The sequence below is a fragment of the Pagrus pagrus genome (genome assembly GCF_965226575.1).
Source record: "Pagrus pagrus genome assembly, chromosome: 5".
Taxonomy (NCBI): Eukaryota; Metazoa; Chordata; class Actinopteri; order Spariformes; family Sparidae; genus Pagrus; species Pagrus pagrus.
The window spans coordinates 8611149-8638223 of record NC_140189.1 but is presented as its reverse complement, the minus strand read 5'-3'; the positions used below and the strand labels follow the sequence as shown (position 1 = coordinate 8638223).

Genomic DNA, 27075 nt, shown 5'->3' with positions numbered 1-27075 from the left:
CCCCGGTTGCTATGGAAAAGAGGCCGCTTCTTCTTCTTCTTTTGGTGTTTTTATGGCGGTTGGCAAACGACTCTTAGGTGTGCATTACCGCCACCTTCTGAGCTGGAGTGTGGATCAGAATGGTATAATACGACTACTGGGAGAGGATCAATAAAAAAGAAAAAAATAAATAAAAGAAAAAAAATAAACAAGAAAAGAAAGAAAAACAAAAGAAAAACTCTATTCTTTCAATAAGTCCGGTCTTTTCTACAAAATAAATATTGCCCTGTACCCCACGTGCCCTGAATTCAGTTGTAATATTTCTGTAATACTAAATGTGATTTGCTCTACTGACTGTCTTTTAGAATCCTCCTTTGCCACTGATACTTAGGACAATTTATAAATACTGCTGAAACAAACTGTTTCTTGATAATTACACTGTTCACACATACAAGTTTGATGTTTCCCAACTACTTTCATCAGACTGTTTAGTCCAGTGTGCCCAAATCTCATTCTTGATATTATATCTTCTTCTTTTTTACATCTACTATTTTCTCTCATCCTTCCTCCCTCCCTGTGGATACTGTAGAACACTTTGCCTTTATTTTCCTTGTTCCAACTCTCCTGCCACTTCTTTTTCATTTCTACTTTGATTATTATATTAACTTCAACTGTCATATTTACTTCTACTTTTTTTGTTGCGTCTTTTGTATATTTGTCTGCCATTTCATTTCCGTCTACACCTAGTATATGGGCTGGAATCCAAGTGAACTTCACATTTACTCCTGCTTTGGTAATTCTGCACACAGTTTGAGCTATTTCCACCAGAAAATCAAAAGTTTCTGATTGCATATTTTTGAGACTGGTTAATGCACTAACCTATTAGTACTTTGTTTGGTTTATTGCTTTCCACCCACTCAAGTACTAAAAGAAAAGCTACCATTTCTCCTGTAAATACCAATAGTTTGTTACTGATTCTTTTATTTGACATAATACTTAAATCTGGGATGGTGAACGCAACTCCTACTCTGGTACTACCCCCACTGTCCTCCACTCAGTGATGTTGTTAATATGACGATAGTAAAACAAATTAAACTCCGCTGTAGGATATGGATTACCATGAGGATACTAATTACCTTGAGACAGTGAATCATAGTTAGTCATGTAGGCCTACAACATCTCCTGAATGAGTTCAACTATGACTTCAATACCCAGAATCTCTATAGCTGCCTCTGGATTCTATCATTTTTCCTTCACTTTTTTTTACTGCATCTGCAACATATACCTGGTTTGTTGTTATAGTCCTCTCTGGCTTGTTCAAAGGCAAGCCAGAAGACGTTTCCTGATGACGTTTCACTTCTCATCCAAGAGGCTTCTAACTAACTAAAAGGGAGTTGCGGGCTTTTAAACTCTGTATGGGAGTGTCCTTAAAGAGTCATTAAGGACAGAGTCATTAGGGCCACTTGTGGGTCGTCTTATTCTTTCTGTCTTTAAAACATGCAACCACTAGGCTGAATTCCTTGTATGTTTAAATATACTGTACAGTATAAAAGTGTTCTCATCCTGAACTATGTGATGCTCGTTGATGGTACGAAGTGTAACTTGGGTTAACACTGTACATTTGGTTTGGCTGGAGTCAATTTGATCCAAAACACAAAAGACGTCTGTTTATTATGACATAATAAACTTCATCCATAACTCACAAGGTCTTCCAGTTGAGCATAGCTTTTACTAGTCAATAAGTTGTTTATGAGAAAAAGTATAATAAATACGTTTGATGAAGGCATTACATACACTTTAATGCATATCGTATTTTGACATCATTAATCAGAAATTCAGAATGTTTGGTCTTCAAGATTACAGCCGGATAAATGTTTCTGGAAAAGATGTGTGTGTGCGCGCGTGTGTGTGTGGCTCATTAACATAAATAGACTCGGGACCTGTCCAGTCTCCTGAAGGGGCGGGCCAGTAATGGAACCCACGTGACACGGATACAGGAAGTGCGTGCCGCCCTCCCGCCGTCTCTTTCCTGACCGTCTCTTGTTTGGTTCCGCGCGTCTTTCAGTTGGCGGGTGTCTGTATCTGTGGAGCCAGAGCAAGGGAGGACTACTTTATCACTCATTATCAAGAAAATGTCGGACTGGACCAGAAGCAGACACCGTGACGCTGACAACGGCGAACATAAAAAGAGGTAAGTGTTTAATTTTAATGTTGTACTTCCACCTCCTTTAAACATCGTTGTTACGAGCTTCCATTGTGCCCAGTCCATTATGTTGGTGTAGCTGAAGTCCTTGTTTCGCCTGATATCTCTGGAAGTTAACTGGATGTTTTGCTTGTTACAAAGCACATCTAACCTTCTGGTTTTTAACGTTATGAGTCAAGCGAACGCTGGATACAGCTTAAACATTCAGGCTTAATGGTTAATGGAGCATGGACAGACAGCTATAGCTTAAATGTTTGCTGTCGACGGCACTCCTCTTGCTGCGAGTGCTTGTTTAACTACTACTCTACTATTTATATCTAGTTACAAGTTGCTCCTGTTCGGGGTGTTCTCGTAACATTGGGACACCGCCTGTTCAGCTGTGTGTGGCATGAGAAGAAAGGCTGAGAAAGAGGCGCTAAACACTGAGCGCTGTGCGCCGGGTCGGAGTGTGCGGATAACTCAAGGGTTAGTTAGTTAATCGCCTTGACAGGATATAATGGACAGGACAGGTGTTTAGCTGACTGTAACGTTAGTTAACGTTGCTCATGATACTACCGAAGTTAAATGCCTGCTTCGCGACACTTAGCAGTACATAACATGACACCGGCTAGATAATAAATGGATGAACAGACGGCCAGAACAAACGGAAGTAAGGAGTAAGTGGCGGGAGAAGCTTTTAAATACGGCTGCATCACGATTAGTGGGAATGATCATTTACATCAAGTTATAATTCCACTTAAAAAGCTATTAAAGTCTGTCGATGTGACATCTGTCGGAGTCTGTAGCAAACAAACATGTTTTCTTACATTTGTAGAGCAGGACAGTACCTCATTAAAGCGCTGTCTGCCGCACATTCAGCCTTACTCTAACAGTGGCATCATCTTGTGATTTGGATATCGCACTTTCCCATATTGCGATTTTGATTACAAATCGATTATAATTGTTCAGCCCTACTTTTAAAAGGAAATGTTGCATTGTCTTACATAGAGCTCTGGTGTGAGGAGGACTGTATCTAGCCCAGGTTATGGCTGTGTAGCATATATTCTGGTCCCAGAGGTAGAGATCGACTTATTGTAAAGCCCACTTAAACTTAACGATACTTAAACTAACTAAAGGTTCATAAACCGATGATGTTAAGAAAAACCTGGTGGTACTTATTCTAAACTCTAAACACTCTTCTAAGTTACCTTATCTGGATGAAAATGTTTTCCCTCTGCTGCACTGTAACAAAGATTGTTAACCTGTTTCTTAACCAGGTAGCTGATGCGCTGCATGCATTATGCTGCATTCAAGACAACTCAGAACCTTCTACCCCTACTAGAAAAAGTACAATGGAAGGACACTTGAAGTCAGAACTCCTACTTTTGAACTCAGAGCACATCCATCTATGACATTGACCTCATAAAACATGTCTCTGTGGTCACACAACAATGGTAGCACCCATGGGGAGGGAGTAGAATGTATTAGTAGACTACTGGGTGATTCGGTCTGGGTTGAAATGTTCCCTTCCTTGATTTGCTTGTCATGAAGATCTCTTAAATTGAGGACATATGCTTGTATGTTAAAGCCCAAATCTTTGTTGTGTCTTCCCTGTGTTGCAGCTATGGACTGTCCCGGTGGTCCCACTGCAGGAAGAGAGGGGTCGATGGCAGCCTGCGGGCCAACAAAGAGGCTGATGGTAGTGAAAGGGGAAACGGTGGCCACACTGACGCCAGCCACAGCCACTCTGACAAAAGACATGCCAGGTAAGAGTATATACCAACAGTGGAAGTTGGCATCGCCCTGGTTCTCGCCCTCTGATTTTGCAGAAATAATCTCTGTGACAAACTATATAGTATACTTATACTTTCAGTACGTTCAGCAAGATGATCTTCATAAATGATCATTGCTTTCATGACCTTTTGAAGCACAAATGCCATTGCCAAAAATAAAAAGCTCACATTATTAAACTACATTAGACTATATTTGCTGGCACTGTGGCAACAAAAAAATCCTAATCCCCTAATTGTCTGTGCTGGTATGTACCACTTTTTGTTTTCTTAATAGTTTCACCACTCCCGAAGGCACAGGCCCAGTGTCTCGCTGTGATAGACGGGATGACTGGGGCAGCCAGGTGGACGATGATGAGATGAGGAGAGATGTACAAAGAGACATGCAACGGTAAGCAAAATATGCTTGTATTTTAGATTAGACTTAGATTTTATCTTCAAGTCATTCAAAACTATATGTATTGAGATAGACTCCCAATCTTCACTGAGTGTATGTGTTCAGTTACAGGAGGAGGATACTGGGTACAGAGGTCACCCAGAGAGAGAGAAAGGCCTCCTCTGGCTCTTCTGGAAGGTATGTCACCTCTCATTCTGTCTTTTATGATAATTAAACTTACAATATTCATTTTCTGGTTAAACATTGTTCTCTGAATGCAGGTCAACATGCTGCAGACAATTAATATGAAGATAATTTGTTGAGTCTGCATGTGTCAGTGTTTGATGACCCCGTCTATCTCGTGCAGCTGTGACTCCAGAGATGGAGAAAACATGGAGACGGATGAGGCCGTGCTGCTACGACGACAGAAACAGATCAATTATGGCAAGAACACACTGGCCTACGACCGATACATCAAAGAAGTCCCAAAGTAGGTCCACAGCATAAACACGCACACCACACAGGTTTGAAACTATTATGAGCACGAGATATTGAAGTCAAGTAAAGTCCACAGAGTAAAAACAGTTTCTCCAGCTGCTTCCTCCTGAAAAAATGCCAGTCATATCTGATGAGTTTTTTTTACAACTGAAAGGACATTTTTGTAAATTCAGAGAGAGTAAAATATCGGAAAAAGTTGCTGTTGGGTATCGCTACCAAATTCCAGGTACCAGTACTCGTTCTGATGTTGATAGGTTTTCCATATAGTCAGTCCCCGGGACCCACAGGTGGTCATTTGAGTGGGAGAAATTAAGTGGGTCTCCAATAAAAATTTGCCATTTCTGACTAATTGTAGTGTTAAACTCGTGTTTGACGTTATATGGTTATAACATGGTTATATTCATCTATGTTGAAAATATATTCTGAAAACAAAACACTGGCACATCTATTGCTGCCCCCTAAAAGTTGATGAGCCAGTCTTCAGTGGGGCATGATTTTTATTTAAAACATTCAACCGTCAACATGTGATGGTGGTTAGCTGATGAGAGAATTAAATGATAAAATCCAGAGTCCGGTACAGCCCTATCACATCATCCTGATACACTTGTCTACAAATTCAAATAAACTAAATAGAGGTTTTGTTTCTATGGTTTCAACATGGCATGTCTCCTGAACGATAAGGCATCATCATCATCGCTGTCACAAGAGAATATAGAATCGATCAGAACTGATTATTCTTGACAGTGACCCAATTAGTCTATTTACCAATACCAAGTTTGTAACTTTGATTGTTGAAATCTGTTTGAAGGATTGGTCTTTTTGCAGCAGTTGTTGCATCATGTCTGCTTTATTTCTTTTTTTTTTATATAAATCTGGTAAATAAAATATAAAGATCACTTTTTGAAGTAAACTGCTACATTTAGCGTTTCCTGTTCATCAACCTGGTGCTATAAGAATAAATGTAATAGAAAACATCACAGTATATATGCGCTGCCCTCTCCTGGCAAGCAACGTGTCCGCTAGCAGTGGCTGTATTTTAAATCGATTGGGAATTTTGAGATTGCGTTTTGACCCCTTGAGCTTGTTCCTCCTCTGTTAGTGCGTTAATGGGAATTCCCATTATGTGTTGGCGTCAAGCTAGCGGGCTGGGTGCTTGTTATATAAAATCGATTCGGGAATCAAAGAATGCATACTGTAATAATTCCTTGTCGATAGTATGCAGTTCATAATCTATTGATTTCATACTAAAAAAAACAAGTTGGCAGGGAATTGTCTCTCTCTCTATAGCGTTATTGTAAAGATGCACACTCAGATACCAAATTTGGCACCGGTTGATTTAATGTGAATTGCCACTATGTACTTCGGTCAGTTTATTCAGAAAGTCCCTCCAACAATCGGACTACAGCAGTCTACAAAATAAAAGCTGCATGTTTTCAAAACATAAACATTACAAAAACAAAACATGTATCCATCTGCAGTGCCTTACAAGTTTGTTGTAATCTACAACAATATTGTTTTCACATGGCAGATGGTTATTGTAGGAGAAAGAAATGAAGGTCTTGGTGCTGGTGCTGTCTAATGATGTTCCAAAGAGTAATTTACCATTTGCAAAGTATTAACTTCCCCATTTTGTTTTCAGACACATGCGTCAGCCCGGTGTTCACCCAAAGACTCCTAATAAGTTCAGGAAGTACAGCCGTCGCTCATGGGACCAGCAGATCAAACTGTGGAAGGTCAAACTGCATGCCTGGGACCCCCCAACAGAGGACAGCCAAGACAAAGTCCTCGATAACATGTAAGAAGATATTTGGCCTTCAAAAAGGTTTAGGTCACCTGAAGCCTGTGAAGAACCGACAGTACACATTCTGTACAGTCCCAATCAGCTGTCAGTCATGTTCATGTGTTTGTCGTTCCTTCCTCCAGTGACGAGCTGGGTCTTGATGATGTAATGGACATTGAGCTGGACTTCCCAACCCTTTCAGACTGCGAGAGTGCCCCAGCCTCTCTCACAACACGCAACCATTCATTGGAGGTGAGTTTGATTTTTTTTTTTTTTTTCAGAATAATTGTAGCACATCTAAAGCTGAAACAACAACAAACACATTTGTGACTGCAGAGAAAACAGTTAACAAACAGTTGAGTTTTAATAGCACTAAAAACCCCAAGAAATCTATTTTCTGTTTTCTGCCAGAAATTACAAATAAAAATGTTACTTATGTTTATTTGACGGAAATATACAGATATACAACGTGCGATCTACGTGTTGTAGTAAATCTGTGGTGTGGAAAATGCTTCATAAACAGGCTTTTTTATTGACCATAATTGCTTGTTCTCTCTTGCTCAGGGTGAAGACTGTATGGGTACTCCAGTTAAAGTACAGAAGACAGACACCACAACAGAACCTGACATTGCGTAGCTCTCCCCATCTTCACATACATCTCAAATGTTTTTTGTCTACTCCTCGCTGCCGTCTATGTTACCCAGAATGACTCTGTTCCAGGTACCAGCTACTTGATCTGCTTGATGCAACGCTGCATCTGCACAGCATCACAATGTGCGTCTTAGCTGGCAGTTATTAGTTCAGCACTGGAACATATTTACTATTCTTTCTCCATTTATATCGGTCCTTTTTAATTTGTAGGTTGGGACGTTTTACAAATGACTAATCTACTCAGGGAGGTTTCTATTATGGCAAGATTTTACATTGCGTTGCATGTTTCAAGTTTCATTCAGTTTACATGGTTTAGGATTTGGTGTAGCACTGATCTGTGGTCTGCTATAGCAGACATCAGTCGTGCAAATGTTAAATCAAACCCTGCTCGTACTTGCTTAATAGACTGCAAGAATACTGACTCAACCTAGTAGCTTAACGGAAATAGGCAAACCAAAGGCAAACATATTTTCCCTTTATGATTCATTTTGACAACATTGTGTGTATTATTTTAAGTTCTAAGGAGAATTACTTGAGTTTGTGGGGCTGTGATTTGTTTTTACATAGGCTGTTTTTTAATTCAAATGTTACTGTTTCTTATTGCTGTTTCCTCTGTGAATAATTTCAAATAAAAAAAACAAACTTGAATGTTTCATTGTGTTTTATGACCATATATGATTATTGTGTCTGCTTTATATTAGAAACACTCAACGCACCATTGATCCATGAAAACAGTTGTGTTGTTATGATGACTAGCCCTGTAAATTTACCTGAGAACCAAAACCAATTTCACGTCTATTGCTCCTGCGGGGTAAGGTTTTATTAAAGCACTGGTATGAAATGTTATACCTCGATTCTTTACAAGGTTAAAAATGCAATTCATGCCTCATGATGGAAAGTAACCTGACATCATTAAGGAGCATAATTCCTTTATGCCGTTTTTGTTGTGAGGATCTCTACAGAAATGTTCTTTCACATTAGTGAAATAATGGTAATGTTAAGGTTAGTTTCCTCTGATGTGTGGTGTGGTGGTTTCCACCAAGCAGTTCAGTTTGTTGCACATCGACAGTTATGAGGTTTAGGTATGACACAGTTTTCAAGGGTACTGTAATGAAAGTACATGTATAGTTTCCCGCTGAGCCCCAAAAAAGCTGGGTGTCAGGGGTGAAGAAGAAAACAAACTAGTAGGAGCAGTGTTCATTATCAGTTCTTCAGGTTGTTACGTTGCTTACTGAGGGATGCAACAACACTTACATAGCTGAAGAAAAAAAGAATGAGAAAACATTAAGTACTTGGCATCTATATGGACAAGCTCCAAGTGGAGAAGCAGAACAACCTTTTCCAAGACAAACTGGACAAGATCAGTGCTTGACTGAGGAAACCAAAGAAGTGGAAGAAATAAGATGGCTTCAACAACTGTGTCTGTAACTCCAAGCCAGATGTGTGCTTTCTTGTGTGTGTGTGTGTGTGTGTGTGTGTGTGTGTGTGTGTGTGTGTGTGTGTGTGTGTGTGTGTGACAGCATGATGATTGGAGGTTCTAGTTTGCTTTGATTCTTTGCATCAAAGGCAAACAGAACCTCCAATCATCACAGCAACATAAAGCAACATAAGCAGGTCTATATAAGCTGTAGAGAAACATTTGCTCAGTCCGACTCTTCAACTACTTCAAACGTGGGAAAGGGTTTTCTCAATAAGCAATCACATTACCAGAGGCAGGAGGGTTGTTTTTGGTGCGTTTAACAGACGCACGTTTGTGCTTTTGACGGAGGGGGGCAGTGTTGCGCACACAAGTGTTTAAATTCCCTGAGTTAGAAGGTAGAAGGAGAAGGGAAACGAGAACGGAAAGGAGGAAAGAAGAGAACTGAACTTTACTGTTACTGTAAAGGTTAACTTGATTCAAATTTGAGAAGAAAGGTGACTGAGGACCATGCTGAGGGCTTGTCTGAGAGGAGCTAATGCCACAGCCCGGGTAAGACTCGTGTGTTCGCGAGTAACCACTCCTTTACTACAGCGAGCTAACGTTACCATGTCGGCGGTATCGTGTTGTCATTCAGTGACCCTGGCTCAAGGTGCCATAGCGGATTTTTTATTGTGAACAAGATTGGATCATTTACCTTCAAATCCTTCCTAACTGCCCCGACATCCTAACAGGTCACGGCTCTTTATTTACGTAGGCACCAGAGAGCCGATAAGAAAAACGCATAATGTCGGTGCTAGCTGGTTAGCTTCCAATGACAGATGCAGCCGTTGACATTTGAACCATAAGCAAGCTAAAGCTAAGATAGTGAACATGAGCTAGCTAGTTAGGAGGTAAAGCCACACTTCATCTACGACCTCACAAACACACACTACTGTCGACCTCACTCCTTTTTTCATGTCAGTAAACGTGTCATGAAGCTAACATGTTAAAAACTAACATTAACATTTTTAAATATGGCTAATGCCAGCAACATTTCCGCTGGGTTCAATCTTTAAAAAAAAAAAAAAAAGTTCATATCTGGTACATGTCAGCTGCGAGATGATTGAGCTAACCACGTTTTCTGTTGAACCCACCGTCTGCCCCAGCTCACTGCAGACCTGTCAGTCATATTTCTTAAGTGAGCCCTGCAGTTTACCAGGAGGGACCAGTGATATCACATGGCCCGCTCAGGTTTAACAAACAGGCACAAGCACACACAAGTAAATACTGGCGTCTGTATGAACTGATAATATGCTTTGCATACTCTGCTGTCTCTGTACTGAACGAAATACACAGTAGGCCTATATAACGCAGTTATACTGCCTGTGGTATGATTGAGCTGTTGAGCACACATCACAATATGTTTTTTGTATGTAGGTCACACTGTGATTGTGGTGATATTGTGTATTCGTGGAAACCAGATACTGCATTTTGGACTGTAACACAGCCATATATTTGTATCTGTGTCGGCACACCCCTAATCTACACAACGTCTATATACATCTGTAACGTCAAGCAGCAACACTGCATGAACTAGCTGTCTGTCTGATATTGACTTTGTTCCTCACTCCCTGTTTCCGTATCGTGCCTGCTCTCTAGAAGAACTTCGGGAGAACCCGGTTGAACAATGTGCAACACTGCCGGCACTACACTGCAAGAGATACCGGGTAACACACGCACACACACACACACACACACACACACACACACTGTTCAGAGATGAATTGTGCAGAGTTTCAAGTGAGTCATATGGGCAGCTCACACATTAAATTGACCCCTCTTGATGATGGCAAGGCATTGGGTACATTTCCAGTTCCCTTATTTGATATTTCCTCTCCCACTGTCCTTGCTTGAACTGGGAATCGTTCTGGTCCACCGCCTGGCGGGTTGTCCCAGAGCTCTCATCTGTGCTCTGGGGAACGATGGAGAGGATACACAAGAGCAGCCTTCACACAAGTCTTACCAGCGGACACTCCCCCCTGTTAGATCAGATCAGCTGATCAGACTGATCTGATGCATCACATCATCACTGGAGTTTCATGCCAGACTCAAGACAGATAACAGATTAAACTTAAGTGTATCACTCCCAAGTTTAATATTTTGCATATATCTGTGTTAACTGTAGGCCTGAACAACAAAACTGGCCATATGGAAGCACGAGAGACCGTGTGGGGAAATACTCTGGACAGATGTTTCGCAGAACTTTGACGATGAGCAGTTTAAACTGCATTTTTGCATGTCCCAGTGTATATTTGAGTGTGTGTTACAGCTGATTAAACCAGCACTAACACGGGAGATTACACATCGTTGACACGCCCACTCGCTTGCTGTGAATTCACTCCAGTCTGGGGCAAATAATGCAGACATTTAAGTTCACACATACAGCTCCTCTGGGTAAACTCTGGATAAATCTATACAGTGCATCTGTGAAAGGGGCTTAAGACGTAAGGAAAAGACACAAGTGAGGCAAACATGGATTAAAGGGAATTGGGATATGCCCATTGTCACACACACATATGGACCGCAGGTTAATGTCTATCGTTTGCTGCCCTCTTCAGCAGTGGTGCTGCAAAAGTGGTTGCTGCCGGCCTGGTGACCGTAGGCGGTGGCATTGGAGGTACGGTACTCTACGCCTCATGGGACCACAAGTTCCGAGCAACTGTGGAGAAAAATGTCCCATACTCAGACCAGCTGTTTGGTTTGGCTTTGGGACCTGCTCCTCAAGATGACAGCCTCCCCATCAAGAAACAGGTCAGGATTGGTTCACAGCATATTTTGACTATGCGCTAAGGTCAGCTGGATTCTCTTCTGCATTAGATGAGACTGTTTTAAAAATACAACAGGGTGTGAAAGAGAAAATCCCACTCCTTAACAGAGCTGGTAAATAAATCCAATGACTTTAAATTACACTCGTCCCTAGGTGATCCTGAGTACGATCTGTTCTCAGGGCTCATCCTTGCATATTTTAAGAGATTGTACCAGCTAGACAAAAGCGGGTCAAAATTCAGTCCTTTCTTTACTCAACTCTACAGTGCAGCATTTCACTGCAAATGGAAGTAGAAAGTATTTGATTGCACCTTTGATTGACTGGTCTGACACTCAGACAGGTTGTCAAGATTAGCTAAGCTCTGACCTGTAAAAATCAGTTCTCTTTTCTTCTGTCTCAGGTAAATTGAGTCTACGAAACATTCAGCCAGCAGCTTCTAAGATAAGCTGTTAGACTTGACTTCCTGTTATTAATGTGATTACTGTAACCATTCAGCAACAACCATTTAAATGAATGAATTTTGCAAAGGTTACTTATGTTCTCTTGGATGTTGATTTCAACCCATTCCAGTGAAAAATACACAATTGGTGAAGCTCAGAATACACAAACAAAGAATCACTAAATATTTAGCTCTGAGGGCCAAACTTCAAGAAGTTATGACTTAAAAAAGTATTTGGATTGCAGCTATAGGATCTTACAATGTGCCATAAATTGAATAGAACTTTGCAAATTAATTTTTCTTTAAAAAAATCCATGTAGGACCTGGGTAGCCCTAGTTGAGCCCTATAGTGACAGCTTGTGAAGTGCTCTGTTGTAATCAGTGCTCAAGCAGTCTCAAGCACTGCTATGCTATGGCATTTTAGCCGCAAGTAAAGAAACAGTCTTCTTGACTCGTCTGATAAGCTCTTCTGACGGGCCTTTATAGAGACCACCACCCAAACTATCGGCCAATCAAGCACCCTCACTTGCTTTTGTTCTATGCCTAAAACATCTAAATCACAGACTTTGTGCAGAAATGATTGTCAGATGAGACTTTTTACAAAAACATTTTGAGACTCTCAAGCCTCAGTTAAAATGGCTGCTGTTGCTGCTGTTTAGATGGAGTTGGCACAGCCTCCCTCAATGATGGAAAAACAGATGAAGGCCAAAACCAAGTCAGAGAAAAAGGTGAGGGAGGCGGCAGAGAGTCCAGCCACCGAGACAAGTCCTGTCCCAACACAGAGCATCGAGGGTACGTATGGAAACAAGGGAGAAAGACTGAGCCATGAGATCTTATTATATAGTGATATAGTTATTATATAGTGTATAAATGATGAATTTGAGTTTTGTTGAAATGTCAATGTTTTACTGCACTCTGTTGTTTGTATGCACCCTCAGAGGTTTCTCAGGGTAAGCTGTCTTCTGTCACTTGAGTTTTGCTGTAGAATGCTGTGCTCCTGTCCCGTACTCTAGAGGTTAGAGCCCAAACAATTAAGGGCAACACACACGGACAGTGTCGTGGAGAGCCTGTCTCTCTCTGAGAGTCTGACTTTCGCTTACGACACTCTCCTCAATGATGAAGTCATTTAGAATACTGCCAAATAATTTCCCCAGGTTAGTACTAACCCAGATGCCTCTGTAGTTGTTGGGATCAAATGTGTCTCCATTCTTGAAGATGGGTTTGATTTCAAGAGCTTTTCAGTTTTTCTGATATCCTGAGCTGGAGTTCTTTATCTCACTTTCATAAAACACACTTGGCATCCATAGCAAAACATTGTTCTCCTAAACAACAACATTCAGCAGACAAGACCCATAAAAACAAGGTCACTAAAAGAAAGAATAGATAAAAAGAACATGTAAAAAACATTTATGTGTGATTTTTGGCTAACCGAGAGAGGCCGCTGTGATCGTGTGCACCCCCAGGTGCCCCTGCCCAGCAGCTGTTGGACATCCTCCAGTGTGACGCTAGAGTGGACAGGTGTATGAAAGGGGAGTCCTCTCAGCAGCTCTTAGAAAACAATGGATGTGGATGTTTTTACGAATATCATCCACCGATGATGTGTGTTGCCCTTGAGTCCTTTAATCGATCACAGTAAAATAATTGGCAAATATTTTGGCAATTGATTAGTTTTCCTTTTCAACAAAGAGGTATGTTTGTCTTAGTCTGTTTTGGCCTTCTTTAGCTTTACGATTGGCGTTTTTTCAGTCTTGTTCAAGCACAAAGAAGGAATCCCAAAATGTTAAAAATGAACATAATATAACTCTTTAGACCTTCTGCAACAAAATCCAGAATCTCAAAGCCAAATTATTTTACTATGATTTCAGAAATGCAGTGTTTACAGTGATCTCATCACTTTCTTTGGTTAGTGCATAGCATCCAGCATTGTGTTCCTTTGATTTGTTCAAGAGCCCATCAAAGGTCTACACGTTAGGTTTTGTTACACAGGCTCACATATGTGCAACCTCACAAACTGCATGTGTCATTCTGAATTTGTGTCCCATCCAGAGGCTTCAGCAGAGGCGACTCATATTATCTCAGCCATAAGCGAGGTCCCATCAGTCCCTGCTCCATGTGACACTGAAGCAGCAGTCAGAGGTAATATCATCGAGCTGCACCTGTCCACACTCTGATATCTGAAAGTAAAAGCTCTTTGGATATTAAAGTTAACACATGGATAAATGTATGTATCAGTTAGGTAGAAAAATATATTTATTTGATCATTACAGTTGACAGTGGGTTGGTACTGACTCAGTGACGGTCTCTGGGAGCTGTAGATATTGTATCAGTAGAGCCGTTGAATGTAGAACTCCTAGAGGTTAAATCACAAAATACACCTGTACTTCACATACAATCTAGCGAGGTGTCTGTGGTTCTGCAGTGTGTAGGTGTCACATTACTGGATTGCTATGGTAGAGGACATAAGTTTACATTGTGTCTATGAGTGTGTGTCCATGTTGTTTCCAGAGTGCAAGGAATGCCATGACCATGAGGAAACCCCGGTGACAGCAGTGGTTCATCCCGACACAGAGTCTCTTGCAGCAACAGAACCACTGAAAGAACGTCCAGTAGAAGAAGTGACAGCTAGACTGGCTCAACAAGACCAGGAGGAACAGGAAATCCTAACATGTAGGCTGACAACAACAACAACACACACACACACACACACACACACACACACAAACGCACTGTATAGGATAATCGGTCATATGGTTAATGGGAAATACTCGAATCAGTTTATGCTATTATATAATAAACTGTTCATAATATAACATTTTAATAGAGGTGGTGGAAAAACATATTTATCTGTGTGTGCAGACATATCTGCTTTCTTCTACACATTTTTTCATAATTTCTACCTGCATGTTTCCTTCATAACTTACTGTCACTATCAGAGGAGGTTATCACACACACACCCCTCCATAAGACACCCCCCAACTCGTAAACCAATCCCTTCATTTACCTTTTTAAAGTGGTGAGACTGTCCTATCTGAGCTGGCAGTGTGGCCTTCGTATTCTTTCTTTTGCCGTGTTTAGTCTGGGATACTTTGGACATTAGAGTTCTTGGGACTGTACAGTAGCTGTGATAAATCCCAACTGACATGAGGTAAAGCAACGCAAGCAAGCGGTCATACGTTACATTACACTTCCTTCATTGGCAAATCATTGAAAACAAACAAACAAATCTAATGTTGCTTTTCAAGTAACTAGTCAAATTAAAGCTGAAACAGACACCACCCTCCTAGTGGTATTGCTATTGGCACTGCTGTTGCAAAGACAACGTTAGCAACATGGCTACTGCTTGCGGCCTGGCTGTTGTCCAAAACATAACACACCCAGAAGAATCTCAATTTGCACCCTGATCTCAGTGCTGTGAAAAGACAGACTTACACTCGCTGTTGAATTAATAAGCAGGCAGGTTTTGTTACTTACTGTTCTAGTATAAGAATGCTGGGTTCGAACTGTCTCCTGTCCCAGCGGTAAGAGAAAACACAGTTCACCGAGTGACTGTCTGTCCATTCACTCGTGTTTTACCTCAGTTTCTATCACTCTCTCCCTTCACCGTCTTTGCCTCCTCCATCAGCAGCTTCTTTTTCTTTTGCAGTGTAGAGTTTCCACTGTTATTCCAGTTGTTCCACCGTTACCTGGGGATAGTGATCGGAGAAAACAGTGCCTCTTCCTGTTTTGGTTGGGCAATGGCAGAAGCACTTCCTTAGTGCTGAATTCAACCTTCATTTTGCAGGAGAAATCCAGCCCATTGGCAGACTGAATAGCATACATTTGCATTCTATTCACGGATGTGTTATTTTTCTCTAGCCATTACACTGTGCAATCAGTATTTACTTCAGAATGATGAGTTAAAGCAAAAAAGTTGTCTATTGTCAGTTTGAGTTGAATGTACTAATTGAGCATTGTGTAGCTACCCCTCTTAGATATGAACACTCCTTTGCATACACTCTGGATGCTCTCCTTCTACTCTACACCCTGCTCTACACTCTGTCAGCCTCTGATCTTTCCTGTCTGACTGTTTTGCAGCTGTATCAGCCAGTCTTGAAGACTCACTGGCCAACACAGCTAAAGCTACATTGCAGGCCATTGGAGCGCAGGAAGCAGCCCTGCAGGCCATCACACGGCACACACTCAAACTGAAGGAGGCTATGGAAGCAGAGGTACAGTACACACTGACACTGACCCAAATCATTTTTTGACAAATGGTAATAAATTAATTTTGTGCTGAAAGTAACAAAATTTAATTTGTTGCAAAAACGGAACAATGATGATGAAGGGCTGTACGATATGGTCAGAAAGTGATATTGCAATTATTTTGGCAGATATTGAGATTGGGATATAATTTATGATTATTATGGATGATTAAATTTTATATCACAATTTTCATTGTCACTGAAAAGCTAGTAAAATCATGCCGATGTGGCATTTTTCCGGTCTCTGCCAAACAAACTTGTTTTATTTCATCTGGAGAACAAGCTTTGTAGGCCAGAGTGTCTCTGCAGCGCTATAACATTTCATTAAAACACTGTTTTGTGACACATCCTGCCTTTTTATAAAATTGCAGTTGTGCGATTTGGATATTGCACTTAGTCATATCGCGATTTAGATTATTTTGCGATTAATTGTGCAGCTCTAATGATGACGATGGTAGAATGCCATTTCTATTTTCCTTTCTTTCTAAGTACTAGTATTTACAGCATACACAAACATTTTTTTAAACTTTCCTTAAATGGAAAATTCAATTTTATGTTTACAACAAATCCTATACTGTTATATAACATTTTCTGCACCAGGTTACAGGACCTTCCTCTCACTCAAACAAATCTCAGAATGAAGTGCTCCAGTACTGGACAGAACCCAACTGAAAATGAATTGTCGTATAACTCTCTCACTTTATCTAACATGCTGTGAGCTATTATATGAAGTGTCCTGTTGGTGAAACTGTCTAAGTGAATTTAAGTTCGCCTTTATAGGCATTTACATAGTGTATACTGGCATATGCAGTACTGTTGTTTGTGAAAGGTACAAACGGAATAAATCTTTAAGTGCTGCAGTTGATGTGAGCAGAATAAAAAGTAGGCCACTCTGGATGAGACGTTGGAGCATCGGTGTTGTTATTTGAATATATCGTCAAAGAATAGGCCCAAGTTATAAACCACAGCTACAATGTTTTACTTTCCCAAAATAAAACGGGTGCAACAGATCTTAAACAGCAACCCTTGTTGTCAGCTCGAGTAACGTCCCTGTCAATGCTGCACTCTGTGCCTCTGTGGCTCCCACAGTGAAACACAGACAGCACAGGAGAGTAGAGAAAGCTCTCAGAGCGACCGTAAATGTCAGCAGAAACCCAGCAAACACTGAGCTGAAATCAAACGATAGCACATAAATTAGGTAAATAACTAAATATGTTGTTCCTTTCTGTCCGTACCAACTGTCAGTCTCATTGGGGGGCGGGCAGAGTGTGTCTAACTGGCACTGAACTGGATACATCTGACACTGTATGGTCACGAGTCGTGGCCGATCATGCAAACTGGCTGATTCCGTTCCCAATCAGCGTATCTCTAGTTTTTGGCACCTAATGGCCATAAGAGTTATTGGTGATTAAATCATCTATACCTAACCACAAAAGTTCTTGCCAGTACTTCCTGTGCTGCATAATCATTTGGCAGTAGAGTGATTACTCTTACTATGAATCCAGGTTCCCCCGCAGGAGAAGTCAGCCCAGTGGAAAGAGCTTGAAGCTGCTCTTGCTGATAGAACTTGTGCTGTGACTGATGCTGAAACTGCTCTGCTGAAAGCTAAGTAAGACTTATGTCGAACCGCATACACACATGCACACACACAGTGTTTTGTTGTTTTGTTCCATCTCAGTTTTTATAATAAGAATTTGATCTTTTGTTGTTCGGGAAGCTGCTTCTAATTTCAGACAAGAGCATCCCTGAACTTCGGCTGTAAGAATCATTTGAAAGAAGTGATGATCACATTAGGGCTTTGAAGATGTCACAATATGTCTGCCATTGGAGATGTGCCATTTCCAATACACAATGTGGTTGCCTTGGCTTTATTAAACCATTGTGGTGTGTTTCAGATCAGTGGGTTAGAGTTGGGGCTTAATGACAGTGTCAGAGTTTTGGGGGGCTCTGTTCCTTGATTTGTCAGGTATTTGATTGGCTCTATACATTTTTCATATATAGTGATAGGGGATTTTATCAAAAGACTCAAGACTCACTTGTTCAGACTTCCCCTCGACCCAGCATAGCATGACTCCCTCCCACCCCCCCTTTTAAACTCTATGTGGGTGTGACCTTACAGAGTCGTTAAGGACACGTGTGAGCTCTGAGTTTCAGAGTCGTTAAGGCCACTTGTGAGTCGCTGACCCAACCGGCTTTCATGTGGGTTGCTAAGGCTAGGTGAGCCCAGGGGTGAATGGTTGTTAAGCTGTCTGGGGAGGGAACCTGAATGGAACTGAAGAAGCTTCTTGGTTGAGAGGTGAAACGTCTTAAAGAAACTGAAACATGTCCAGTTGCTTATCATACAATACAATACAATACAGCACTTAGAATAAGCCTGTGTTCCCATCGTAAACATTACCCTGACTCACTTCAATATTTTGCAGCTGTTTTCTTCTCAGACTGTCTCCTTCCTCCCCTAAACCATCCTGTGTCTCTCTCCCTGTAGTGAAGCTTTGGACGGTCTCAAGTCAGAGATTGACAAGTCTAAAGGGTTGAAGGTTGCTTCTGTTCGCCCGCTGGTTTTAGCAGCAGAGGAGAATCTCCATAACATGGTGGTGGACCTGGACAAAGTGGTCACTAAGGTGAGGACACTGTTTGTACATTATGTGCAGAGATCAGATGAAAAGACTTCAAAATATAATTGAAGATTAATTTGCTGCTTTCTTGCTAAGAGAGTAATGTTCAGACTGATGCCACTCTCAATCTCACCAATATATATGAAGCTGCAGCCAGTTAGCTTCATTTTGCATCAAGACTGGACACATTGGCAAACAGCTAGCCTGCCTCTGTCCAAGAGTAGGGTTGTGCGTTAAAGCCTTAAAATAATATCAATGTAATGCAGTTGTTTGATAAAGGTAAAATGTGTAAGCTGCTGTAGTGCTGCGGAGATGTGCTGACCTACAACATCTTCTCCAGATGTAAGAAAACGTGTTGGTTTTTTTTAATTTGTTTTTTGTTACAGAGCCCAACAAATGTCACATCATCAGAATGTAACTAGTTTTTTTTCCTAGCTGACAGATGAGACTAATTTTGCACTCAAAACGTAAAACTGCCTGCTTGTAATGTGGTTCAGTGAGGACAACATGGGTACAAATACTGAAAAGGAACCATCAGCCATCATTGCGCCTGCTCCGTACAGGCTGCATGATGAGACCTGGCTCAGAGTACTATGCTGATGAGGAGAGGAGTGTCTGCTCTCATTGGCTGTAGCTCGTTCCTGGCTTCCCGACTGCCTGCGACTCAACCAGATATTCAGCCTGCAATGATGCAGCTGTTGTGCTTTCTTGAGCCAATGTTGATTTATTCATAGTAGAACCGGACTGCTTGTACGATGTTAGCATGTTATTTTGTGTTTGCACAGATCTTTTTTGTAGGGTAGTGTTGAAGTGCTGCTTTAGCTTGTCTGCTTTGCTCAGAGCCACAGTCTGTATCCATATTAAGCCTGATGGTTTATCATTGGTGTGATCAGTCCAGTCAGATTTCAACTGACGGTTCTCCTGGTTGACATTGCACTTCTTCACGATGGCCATGTTGTTCTTGGTTTATTAATTATCTGAGACCTACTGGTTCTCATTCACTCTGATGACCGGCGGCTGACTAACTGGTGAGGGGTGCTGTCTACTAGAGGCAGAGTGGAAGACGTAGAGAGCGCGCAGCATGTTCGTGTACACGCACAAAAGGGCGAGGGTCAAACGATGAGGTCAAATCAAAGCAGAGCCACATGCACTTAATTTCACATTAAGGCAAAGTGCAAAGTGTCACTGAGTCGGCGTGGGCCAGACGTGTGGCTCTCCAGATCGGGCCTGCAGGCTGCTAATTGGGGTTTACTGCTGTCGGCCGACATGTGAAATTGGTCGAATTTATTGACGGTGGTTAACCGTTAGTTCAGCTCCCATAGCAGCTTATGACTGCTCAACAAAAATAATGTCCCTGTGCTTTTATTGTTTTTAAGGATATTGGCAGTTCTGCTTGCCAGTACATAAAACTGCTAAACTCTGTGTCTGTGTGTGTGTGTGTGTGTGTGTGTGTGTGTGTGTGTGTGTGTGTGTGTGTGTGTGTAGGTGCACTCTGCAGAGTCTGAAGCAAAGATTGTCTCCCAGTACAGTGAACTGGTGAATGAAGCTAAACAACAGTTCCAGAGGGAAGTAAGCAGCCTCACTCCAGAGATCCAGGCCAACTGGAAGGGGCTCAGTAAGACCTTACACATGCACACGCGCACTATACTGTTAGTACATGAGATAGAATTAGGACACGAAAACACCTGAAGTTGTAAAGGTAAATAATTTTGTTCCTATTTTTCTGTCAGCTGGTAAACTGTCAACAGATGACCTGAATGCCCTGATTGCCCATGCACATCGTCGTCTTGACCAGCTGAATCGAGAGCTTGCCGAGCAGAGAGTCAGAGAACAGATACACATTGATGCAGCACTTGAGCAGCAGAAGCTGGAGGACCAGAAAGCCCTGGAGAAAGCTGTCAACACTTCCCTGCAGCATGTCAAGGAGGAGTCCCGGCTGGAGCAGGAGAGGAAGGTATGGAGGGGAGAGGAGGTGGTTTGCTGACCTTGCTCTATGTCCATGCCAGGAGATGACTGGAAGTTACCAAGTTAACAGTTATCAGTTATCAATGTGACTGTTCCAGCAGCAAGGATTAATTAAGTGTGTGTGTGTGTCTGTGTGTCTGTGTGTGTGTGTGTGTGTGTGTGTGTGTGTGGGTGTGGGTGTGGGTGTAGCTGTCTGAGTTAAGGGAAGTGATGGAGGCAGAGATGAGGACTCAGCTCCGGCGTCAGGCGGCTGCTCACACAGACCACGTCCAAGATGTCCTCAAAGTCCAGGAGCAGGAGCTGAGAGCTGACGCTGAGCAGGTGTCCAAACATTTCTACAATTCTACAAAACACTGCCCGCAAAAAACTTGAGACACTGTGTCAAGCTTATGTGGGTTGTTGAGCCTCCCAGCCAGGTTTGATGTTGGCCTGTATTGGCCGAATGGAAATAGGAACGGCTAAAATGTCCTGCTGGAATTCATTAATGAATAGCATGTTAAATAACCAAATTCAAGGTGATTTATTTGTCATTATACATTATGACTTGTATCACGAAATGAATGTTTGTGAACTTCTTTGTGTGACACAAACATTAAAAATATATACAGTTACTTATAAACAAATATGCATAAACACTTTTAAATGTGCTTCTGGGTTAATGTAAATAGTAGCAACAAGATGGTGACGACAGTATGGTCAGCATCGTCATATTAAAAGTCTGATCCACTTTTGAGTGTGTGCCCCAAGCATCAATTGTTTTTTTGTTTTTTTAAATATGTCCTGTTTTATATGGACTGAATTCTGTAATATTAATGGACAAATTGGCCGTCAAAAAATTAAGTCTAGTGTGAAATGCACTCTGCCTCCCCCTCATTTTGTTCAAAGGGGCAGAAGACTGTTCAATTTGTTTTCATAATTATTCTTGAGTTTAAAAACAAAAATGCAAATATAGTGTGATAATATTGAATAACCCTAACCCAGGAGATAACTAACGTCACAGTGGGGCAGCTCAGTTGGAAAGACATGGTCTAAAAGCCCACACGTGACATCTGATGGTTAAGCCTGCACCAGGCCTCCATCAAGAAGGCAGTTGGTGGCCAGCATCAAATTCACAATAAGTAAATACTTACAATAATCAATTAAGTTGATGAGGTTAAACATTAAATATATTCTCTTTGTACCATTTTTCAGTTGAAAATATGTCAAATAGGATACTACTTGCTTGTTGTGGTTCATGTCTCTTAAAGTCTGTCAAACATTCCTTTGAAGCTCTGCTGTGGTCTGTGTTCAGGTCCTGGGCAGTAAGTTGCTGGAGCAGGAGACCCACTACCGTCAGCTGAGCCAGGAGCAACTTGATAGCTTCACTTTGGATATGAACACTGCATACGCAAGACTGAAGGGGATGGAGGAGGCTATTGACAGTAAGATAAACATGCACACACCAAAATATTAATTACATTACCTGCAGCGATTCGCTGTGCACATTTAGGCCTGAGGCACAGCAGCTTAACTAAATTGATCATTTAGATCTCTCTGCAGGCTGACAAGATTGATCTGAGTCTAATATTAATTATTATTCTTCCACACATCCAAAATTCACACACACAGTCCAGAGTCATGAAATAACCGCTAAAAATAAAGGCTAAAAATTCAATTCTGTTTCCTCTGGGGAGTAAGGTGTAACTCTCGCCATAGTACCGAAGTAGAGGAGATAGACCAGTCATTAAAACAAGTATGATCATTGGTCAAACGTTAGCCTTCCCTCTCCTTCAAGTACAATATTTTCCATTGAAATGTAGCGGAGTATAAAATAGTAGAATACGTAAATATTCAAATAAAGTTCAAGTACCTCAACTTTTTATTTAAAGTTCAGTACTTTGGTAAATGTACGTTACTTGGTAACACCCGAAAAAGGGTTGAGTAGCATTAATATTAAGTGTTAATTAGTTGAGACTGAACTAATTGAACTAACATCTTGTTTTAGCAATAAACTGGTGTGGTCAGAGATTGAACAGACTTAAACCTTTCGACCAGCAGAGGTCAGAGCACAGCCAAGTTGTAGGCAGCTTGTAGACAGCGTTCAGTGGTGTAGTGAGTCATTTCGATCTTTTAGTATGTTAAGGTATGGACCTAGCTCAGAATAGGTGCTTTGAAAAGTGGAATACGGTCTCTTGATGTCACATCTCGTACTCTGTTAAACCCTGTCGTGTAAACACCTTCCTGTCTCTTGAATTCAGGCCATGTGGTAGCAGAGGAGGAGGCCCGGAAGGCTCACCAGCTCTGGCTCTCTGTGGAGGCTCTCAACTACACTTTAAAGACTGCTGATGCTGATTCCCCCACCGTGCCTCTAGAGGGCGCTGTTCAGGCTGTGCGAGACAGCTGCCACGACAACGACTTTGCCTTGGCTCTGTCATCAGCTCTCCCAGAAGAGTCCCTGCACCGCGGCGTGTACAGTGAGGCCTCTCTCCGTGCCCGCTTCAACTCTCTACGATCGCTGGCACGCCGGGTTGCCCTCGTTGACGAATCTCACAACTCCTTGTACCAATATTTCTTGTCCTACCTTCAAGCTGCACTTCTGTTTGAGGATAAACAAAAGGCCCCACCTGCCCAGTTGAGCAGTGAGGATTTAGACCCGTTCAAGCTTCTAGCATATGCAACCTTCTGCTTAGAGCATGGAGATCTGGAGCTGGCAGCTAAACTGGTGAACCAGATGAGAGGAGAGGCCAGGAGAGTGGTGGAGGACTGGCTGTCTGAGGCCAGACTCACACTGGAAACCAGGCAGGTAGTCAGCTTGCTGTCTGCTTACGCAAATGCTGTGGGGTTAGGAACCACCCAGGCTCCATAGGCTGCCACTCTCATTTAGCCTTGTAATCCTTAAAGGAAAATCTCTTTCCAGTGTCAAGTAGTTGCCCACTTTAGGCTTGAAAGGTAGCTTGGTAGTGGTTGTAGCTTACATCTCTGTGGAGGTCGGTGGCTATACTCACCTTTGATTCACAGGAAGAGTGCTTGATACTCACATACCCCCTTTTCACTGTTGTATTCCTTTTATGTTAACTGAAGTTAACCAAGTGATGGATGTTAAGATGCAACATAAGTTTCTTTGTAATGAAGCACTAAGTCACTGTGGGTCGTAATTTGTAAAAAAAAATATGATTTAATGCACCCTCTCAATCTACTCTTGTTAATTCAGGCCTGCAGGTTTAGTACAGCTATTTATTTCTGGTCATTTTGGCATGAAAAATGAATCCTATCATTGATTAAAGAATTTATCATGCTGCATTTTATTTTTGTCAATACTGCACATTACAATAAATCATCAACAAGAATGCGAGTGGTAGACGTCTTAATTCGTCCCTTACTACTGTTGAAAGGACTGCATTTCAAGTGATGAATATTCAAAGATAACCAGCTGCAGTTGAACAGCAGAATGTCAGTGTGTGCTTCTGTCGTGGTCAAAAGTTTACGTCCAAAGAACACGTGTTTCATGGCAGACTTGAGTTCCAATGATTTCTTCAGCTCTCATTTTTCTGCGATGGAACGAGTGGAACACAAACTACTTTGTCATAAAAAAAACATTCATGAAGTTTGGTTCAATATTGAATTTATTATAGTTCTTCTGAAAATGTGACCAAATCTGCTGGATCAAAAACATACATACAGTAACTTGAAGGATCAATTTAGGTGATTATAGAACGTTGTGTGACTCAATGTTCTTTGTAGCATGGCCTCTTAACTTCTTCTGAGTGATTATGATTGATTTTTCATTAATAGGGCCTGTTTGATACACACATCAGACTGAGCCACAAACACTACAATGGGGAAAGTGAAGACCTCAGCACTGATCTGTAAAAGCACATTATTGATTTGATCAAGTCAGGAAAGTCACTTGGAGCCATTACAAAGAAGTTACAGGTCCTGAGATCAACAACTGTAAGTATAAAGTGCACGGCACAGTTGTGTCACTGCCGTGATCAGGAAGAAAACACATCATCATCTGCTGCTGAGAGAAAACTGGTCAGGATGGTCAAGTCTGCAATGAATTAGAAGCTGATGGATACAGGTGTCAGTGTCCACAGTCAAGTGTTTTGCATCGACATGAGCTGAGAGGCTGCCGTGCAAGAAAGAAGCCCTCGCTCCAGACGTGGCACCTTAAAGCCCAACTGAAGTTTGCTGCTGATCACACGGACAAAGAAAAAACCTCCTGGAGGAAAACTCTGTGGTCAGATGGAACAAAGATTGAGTTGTTTGGCCACAATGAGCAGCAATATGTTTGGATCTTTTTAATAAGAACATTCTGGCATTTTTCTAAGAAAGGGTAAATAACTGGTCATTTATTTCAAGAGATTTCCAAGAAACATCCAAATGCTTTCTTCTTAACTATGATGTCATTTTAATTTCCAACTAGTTTCTGTCCCTTCAGCAGGCCAACAAACTAAAGTGTTATTTCAGCTTAATGTCCAAAAATAAAAAATGTACTCGCCTGCAGCAGTCAGGCAGCAACAAGTTACTCAGTGCTACACTGAGTAACTAGCTACAACAGTTCACTTCAGTTTAGCGACCTGCTGAGGGAAAATTAAATGGAAACTTGTAGGAGATTAAAATTACATGATCAGCAGAAGTTGGGGGCTAAGATGCTTTGTGAATAACTTTTTTCTCTTCAGGATCTAGTCTTAGTTTTCAGGAAAAAATCTTAGAAAACGTCACAATTCTAAGAATCTTCTTAGAACGTCGTCACCAGGAGCAACTCTCTGAACCTGGAGGCTTTATGAACACGGCTTCCGGCTTCTTTCGTCCAGATCCATGCATTGCTCTGAGAAATTAACAAAAATGTTGAGAAGCGCTCTATCCCAGAATGTTCATGGATTGCCCTTTATCAAGATCCAAACCAAAAGTTAATGCAATCTATTCTGGGCCCAGACCCATCCTCCCTCCAAGTTTTGTGGAAATTTGTTCTGTAGCTTTTGTGTAATCCTGCTGACAAACCAACAAACAAAATTGACATGGGTGAAAACATCTTGGTGGAGGTGAAAATAGAACTGATAAGGCCAGGTTGCACAATGACTTTTTTTTTCTAAATTGGGACAGCAGGCAATTAATTTATAAATCAGGAGGTCCCACAACACAGAGGTGCTTCTCTGGCAGGTCAGGGGGACAGAAAATGTTATCCAATGCATCAAAATAACATGCACAGAACACACAGCTTTAAATTACGCTTCAAGCTTCACTGAATCTTGACTGCTCACTCTTAAAAGAAATCTAAAAATCAGATTTAAAATGCATCCAAAACAGGAAAACAAGTGATTTATGAGTATCTTCAGTGGGACGTACTGTAAAAGGACAGAATAAAGAAAATGAAATATTAGACTACACAAAATATGTACACTGATTTTGATAGTCACAGAGGAGGCGCCGGATCCAATGAAATAGATGATCAATCAATCAATTAATCAATCAATCTTTATTTGAATAGCGCCAATTCCCAACAAAAGTCATCTCACGACACTTTCCAAATTGAGCCGGTCTGGCCCATACTCCTTGATTAATTTATTTACAAAGACCCAACATTTCCCCCATGAGCAAGCAGTGGGCGACAGTGATTAAAACTCAGGAGCATGGCACACTATAACAAACAGGATTGGCTGTGTTGTTTTCCAGGACATACCCCTCACCTCACCTTCCCTTACTGTGGCAGCGGAAAAGAAACCTCACAAAAGGACCTCTCTAGACACAGTGTTTAGTGTGTCCGTTCTGGGCTAGTGTACAAACATGGCAGCGAAACACAGCGGGCACAGTGGAAGAGGACCTGCTCCCTCTGTAGACTGTAGGCATTTTAACATATGACAACCCAACAATCTTAGTTTGATTAGTGATTTAGTTTCTACAAGATTTATCTCACTGGACCTTTAAGAAAGATGCAAAGTGTGCACAACACAAATGAGCAGAAAATTCAGAAAACAAACAAGATAACGTAACCATAATATGCTGGACAGACACACAAAAACCTTTTTAACAAAGTTTAATGACTTTAATGTCATAAAAGACAAAAGCCCAGCCAGTAACTTTCCTCTGAGAAGCCCAGAGACTGTTTATTGAAATGTGTATTGTTGTGTAAAATAAATCCACACATAACCTGAAATACATTATTTACTGTATGAACACTTTATTTGCAAAATCAGTTCAAAGACATCCCTCAAACGAATTAACACCTGTCTGATACTCTGCACACACACAAAACATGATTCTTCTGAGTGACATGAACAACCACTTATCCAAACATACTCAGTTTGTATATTAAGATTCATATGTACGTGCACGGACATTTTACAGATTAAA

General features: G+C 41.3%; 2 protein-coding genes across 6 annotated transcripts; both read left to right on the top strand.

Moving 5' to 3' along the window:
- The first annotated feature begins 1940 nt into the window (after positions 1-1940).
- Positions 1941-7904, top strand: slbp (stem-loop histone mRNA binding protein). Of its 2 annotated transcripts, none has more exons than XM_084353651.1 (8): positions 1941-2170; positions 3784-3927; positions 4229-4342; positions 4460-4525; positions 4695-4817; positions 6465-6620; positions 6749-6857; positions 7170-7904. In XM_084353651.1, the coding sequence occupies exons 1-8, from the start codon at positions 2112-2114 to the stop codon at positions 7239-7241; spliced, it is 843 nt and encodes a 280-aa protein (XP_084209777.1). In that variant the 5' UTR covers positions 1941-2111; the 3' UTR covers positions 7242-7904. The 2 variants fall into 2 exon arrangements, with proteins under 2 accessions (XP_084209777.1, XP_084209776.1); XM_084353650.1 differs by having other exon boundaries at positions 1942-2170; positions 4454-4525.
- Positions 7905-8893: 989 nt separating this feature from the next.
- On the top strand, positions 8894-24068 carry immt (inner membrane protein, mitochondrial (mitofilin)). 4 transcript variants are annotated; one of them, XM_084353649.1, is made up of 14 exons: positions 8894-9225; positions 10318-10382; positions 11277-11466; positions 12581-12713; positions 13968-14057; positions 14427-14588; positions 15996-16129; positions 17668-17771; positions 18648-18783; positions 20263-20392; positions 20508-20731; positions 20932-21063; positions 22034-22163; positions 22980-24068. In XM_084353649.1, the coding sequence occupies exons 1-14, from the start codon at positions 9184-9186 to the stop codon at positions 23585-23587; spliced, it is 2280 nt and encodes a 759-aa protein (XP_084209775.1). In that variant the 5' UTR covers positions 8894-9183; the 3' UTR covers positions 23588-24068. The 4 variants fall into 4 exon arrangements, with proteins under 4 accessions (XP_084209775.1, XP_084209774.1, XP_084209773.1 ...); XM_084353648.1 differs by having other exon boundaries at positions 8895-9225; positions 11274-11466; XM_084353647.1 differs by having other exon boundaries at positions 8895-9225; positions 10315-10382.
- Positions 24069-27075: the final 3007 nt, after the last annotated feature.

Bases quoted from the DNA above. Each gene is read 5' to 3' on its own strand.
- slbp (XM_084353650.1), top strand. From the start codon at position 2,112: ATGTCGGACTGGACCAGAAGCAGACACCGTGACGCTGACAACGGCGAA. The intron at 4,343-4,453 runs GTAAGCAAAATA...GTATGTGTTCAG, and splicing joins GTACAAAGAGACATGCAACG to TTACAGGAGGAGGATACTGG. The intron at 4,526-4,694 runs GTATGTCACCTC...TATCTCGTGCAG, and splicing joins TCCTCTGGCTCTTCTGGAAG to CTGTGACTCCAGAGATGGAG.
- immt (XM_084353646.1), top strand. From the start codon at position 9,184: ATGCTGAGGGCTTGTCTGAGAGGAGCTAATGCCACAGCCCGG. The intron at 17,772-18,647 runs GTAAGACTTATG...CTCTCCCTGTAG, and splicing joins ACTGCTCTGCTGAAAGCTAA to TGAAGCTTTGGACGGTCTCA. The intron at 22,164-22,979 runs GTAAGATAAACA...TCTTGAATTCAG, and splicing joins GATGGAGGAGGCTATTGACA to GCCATGTGGTAGCAGAGGAG.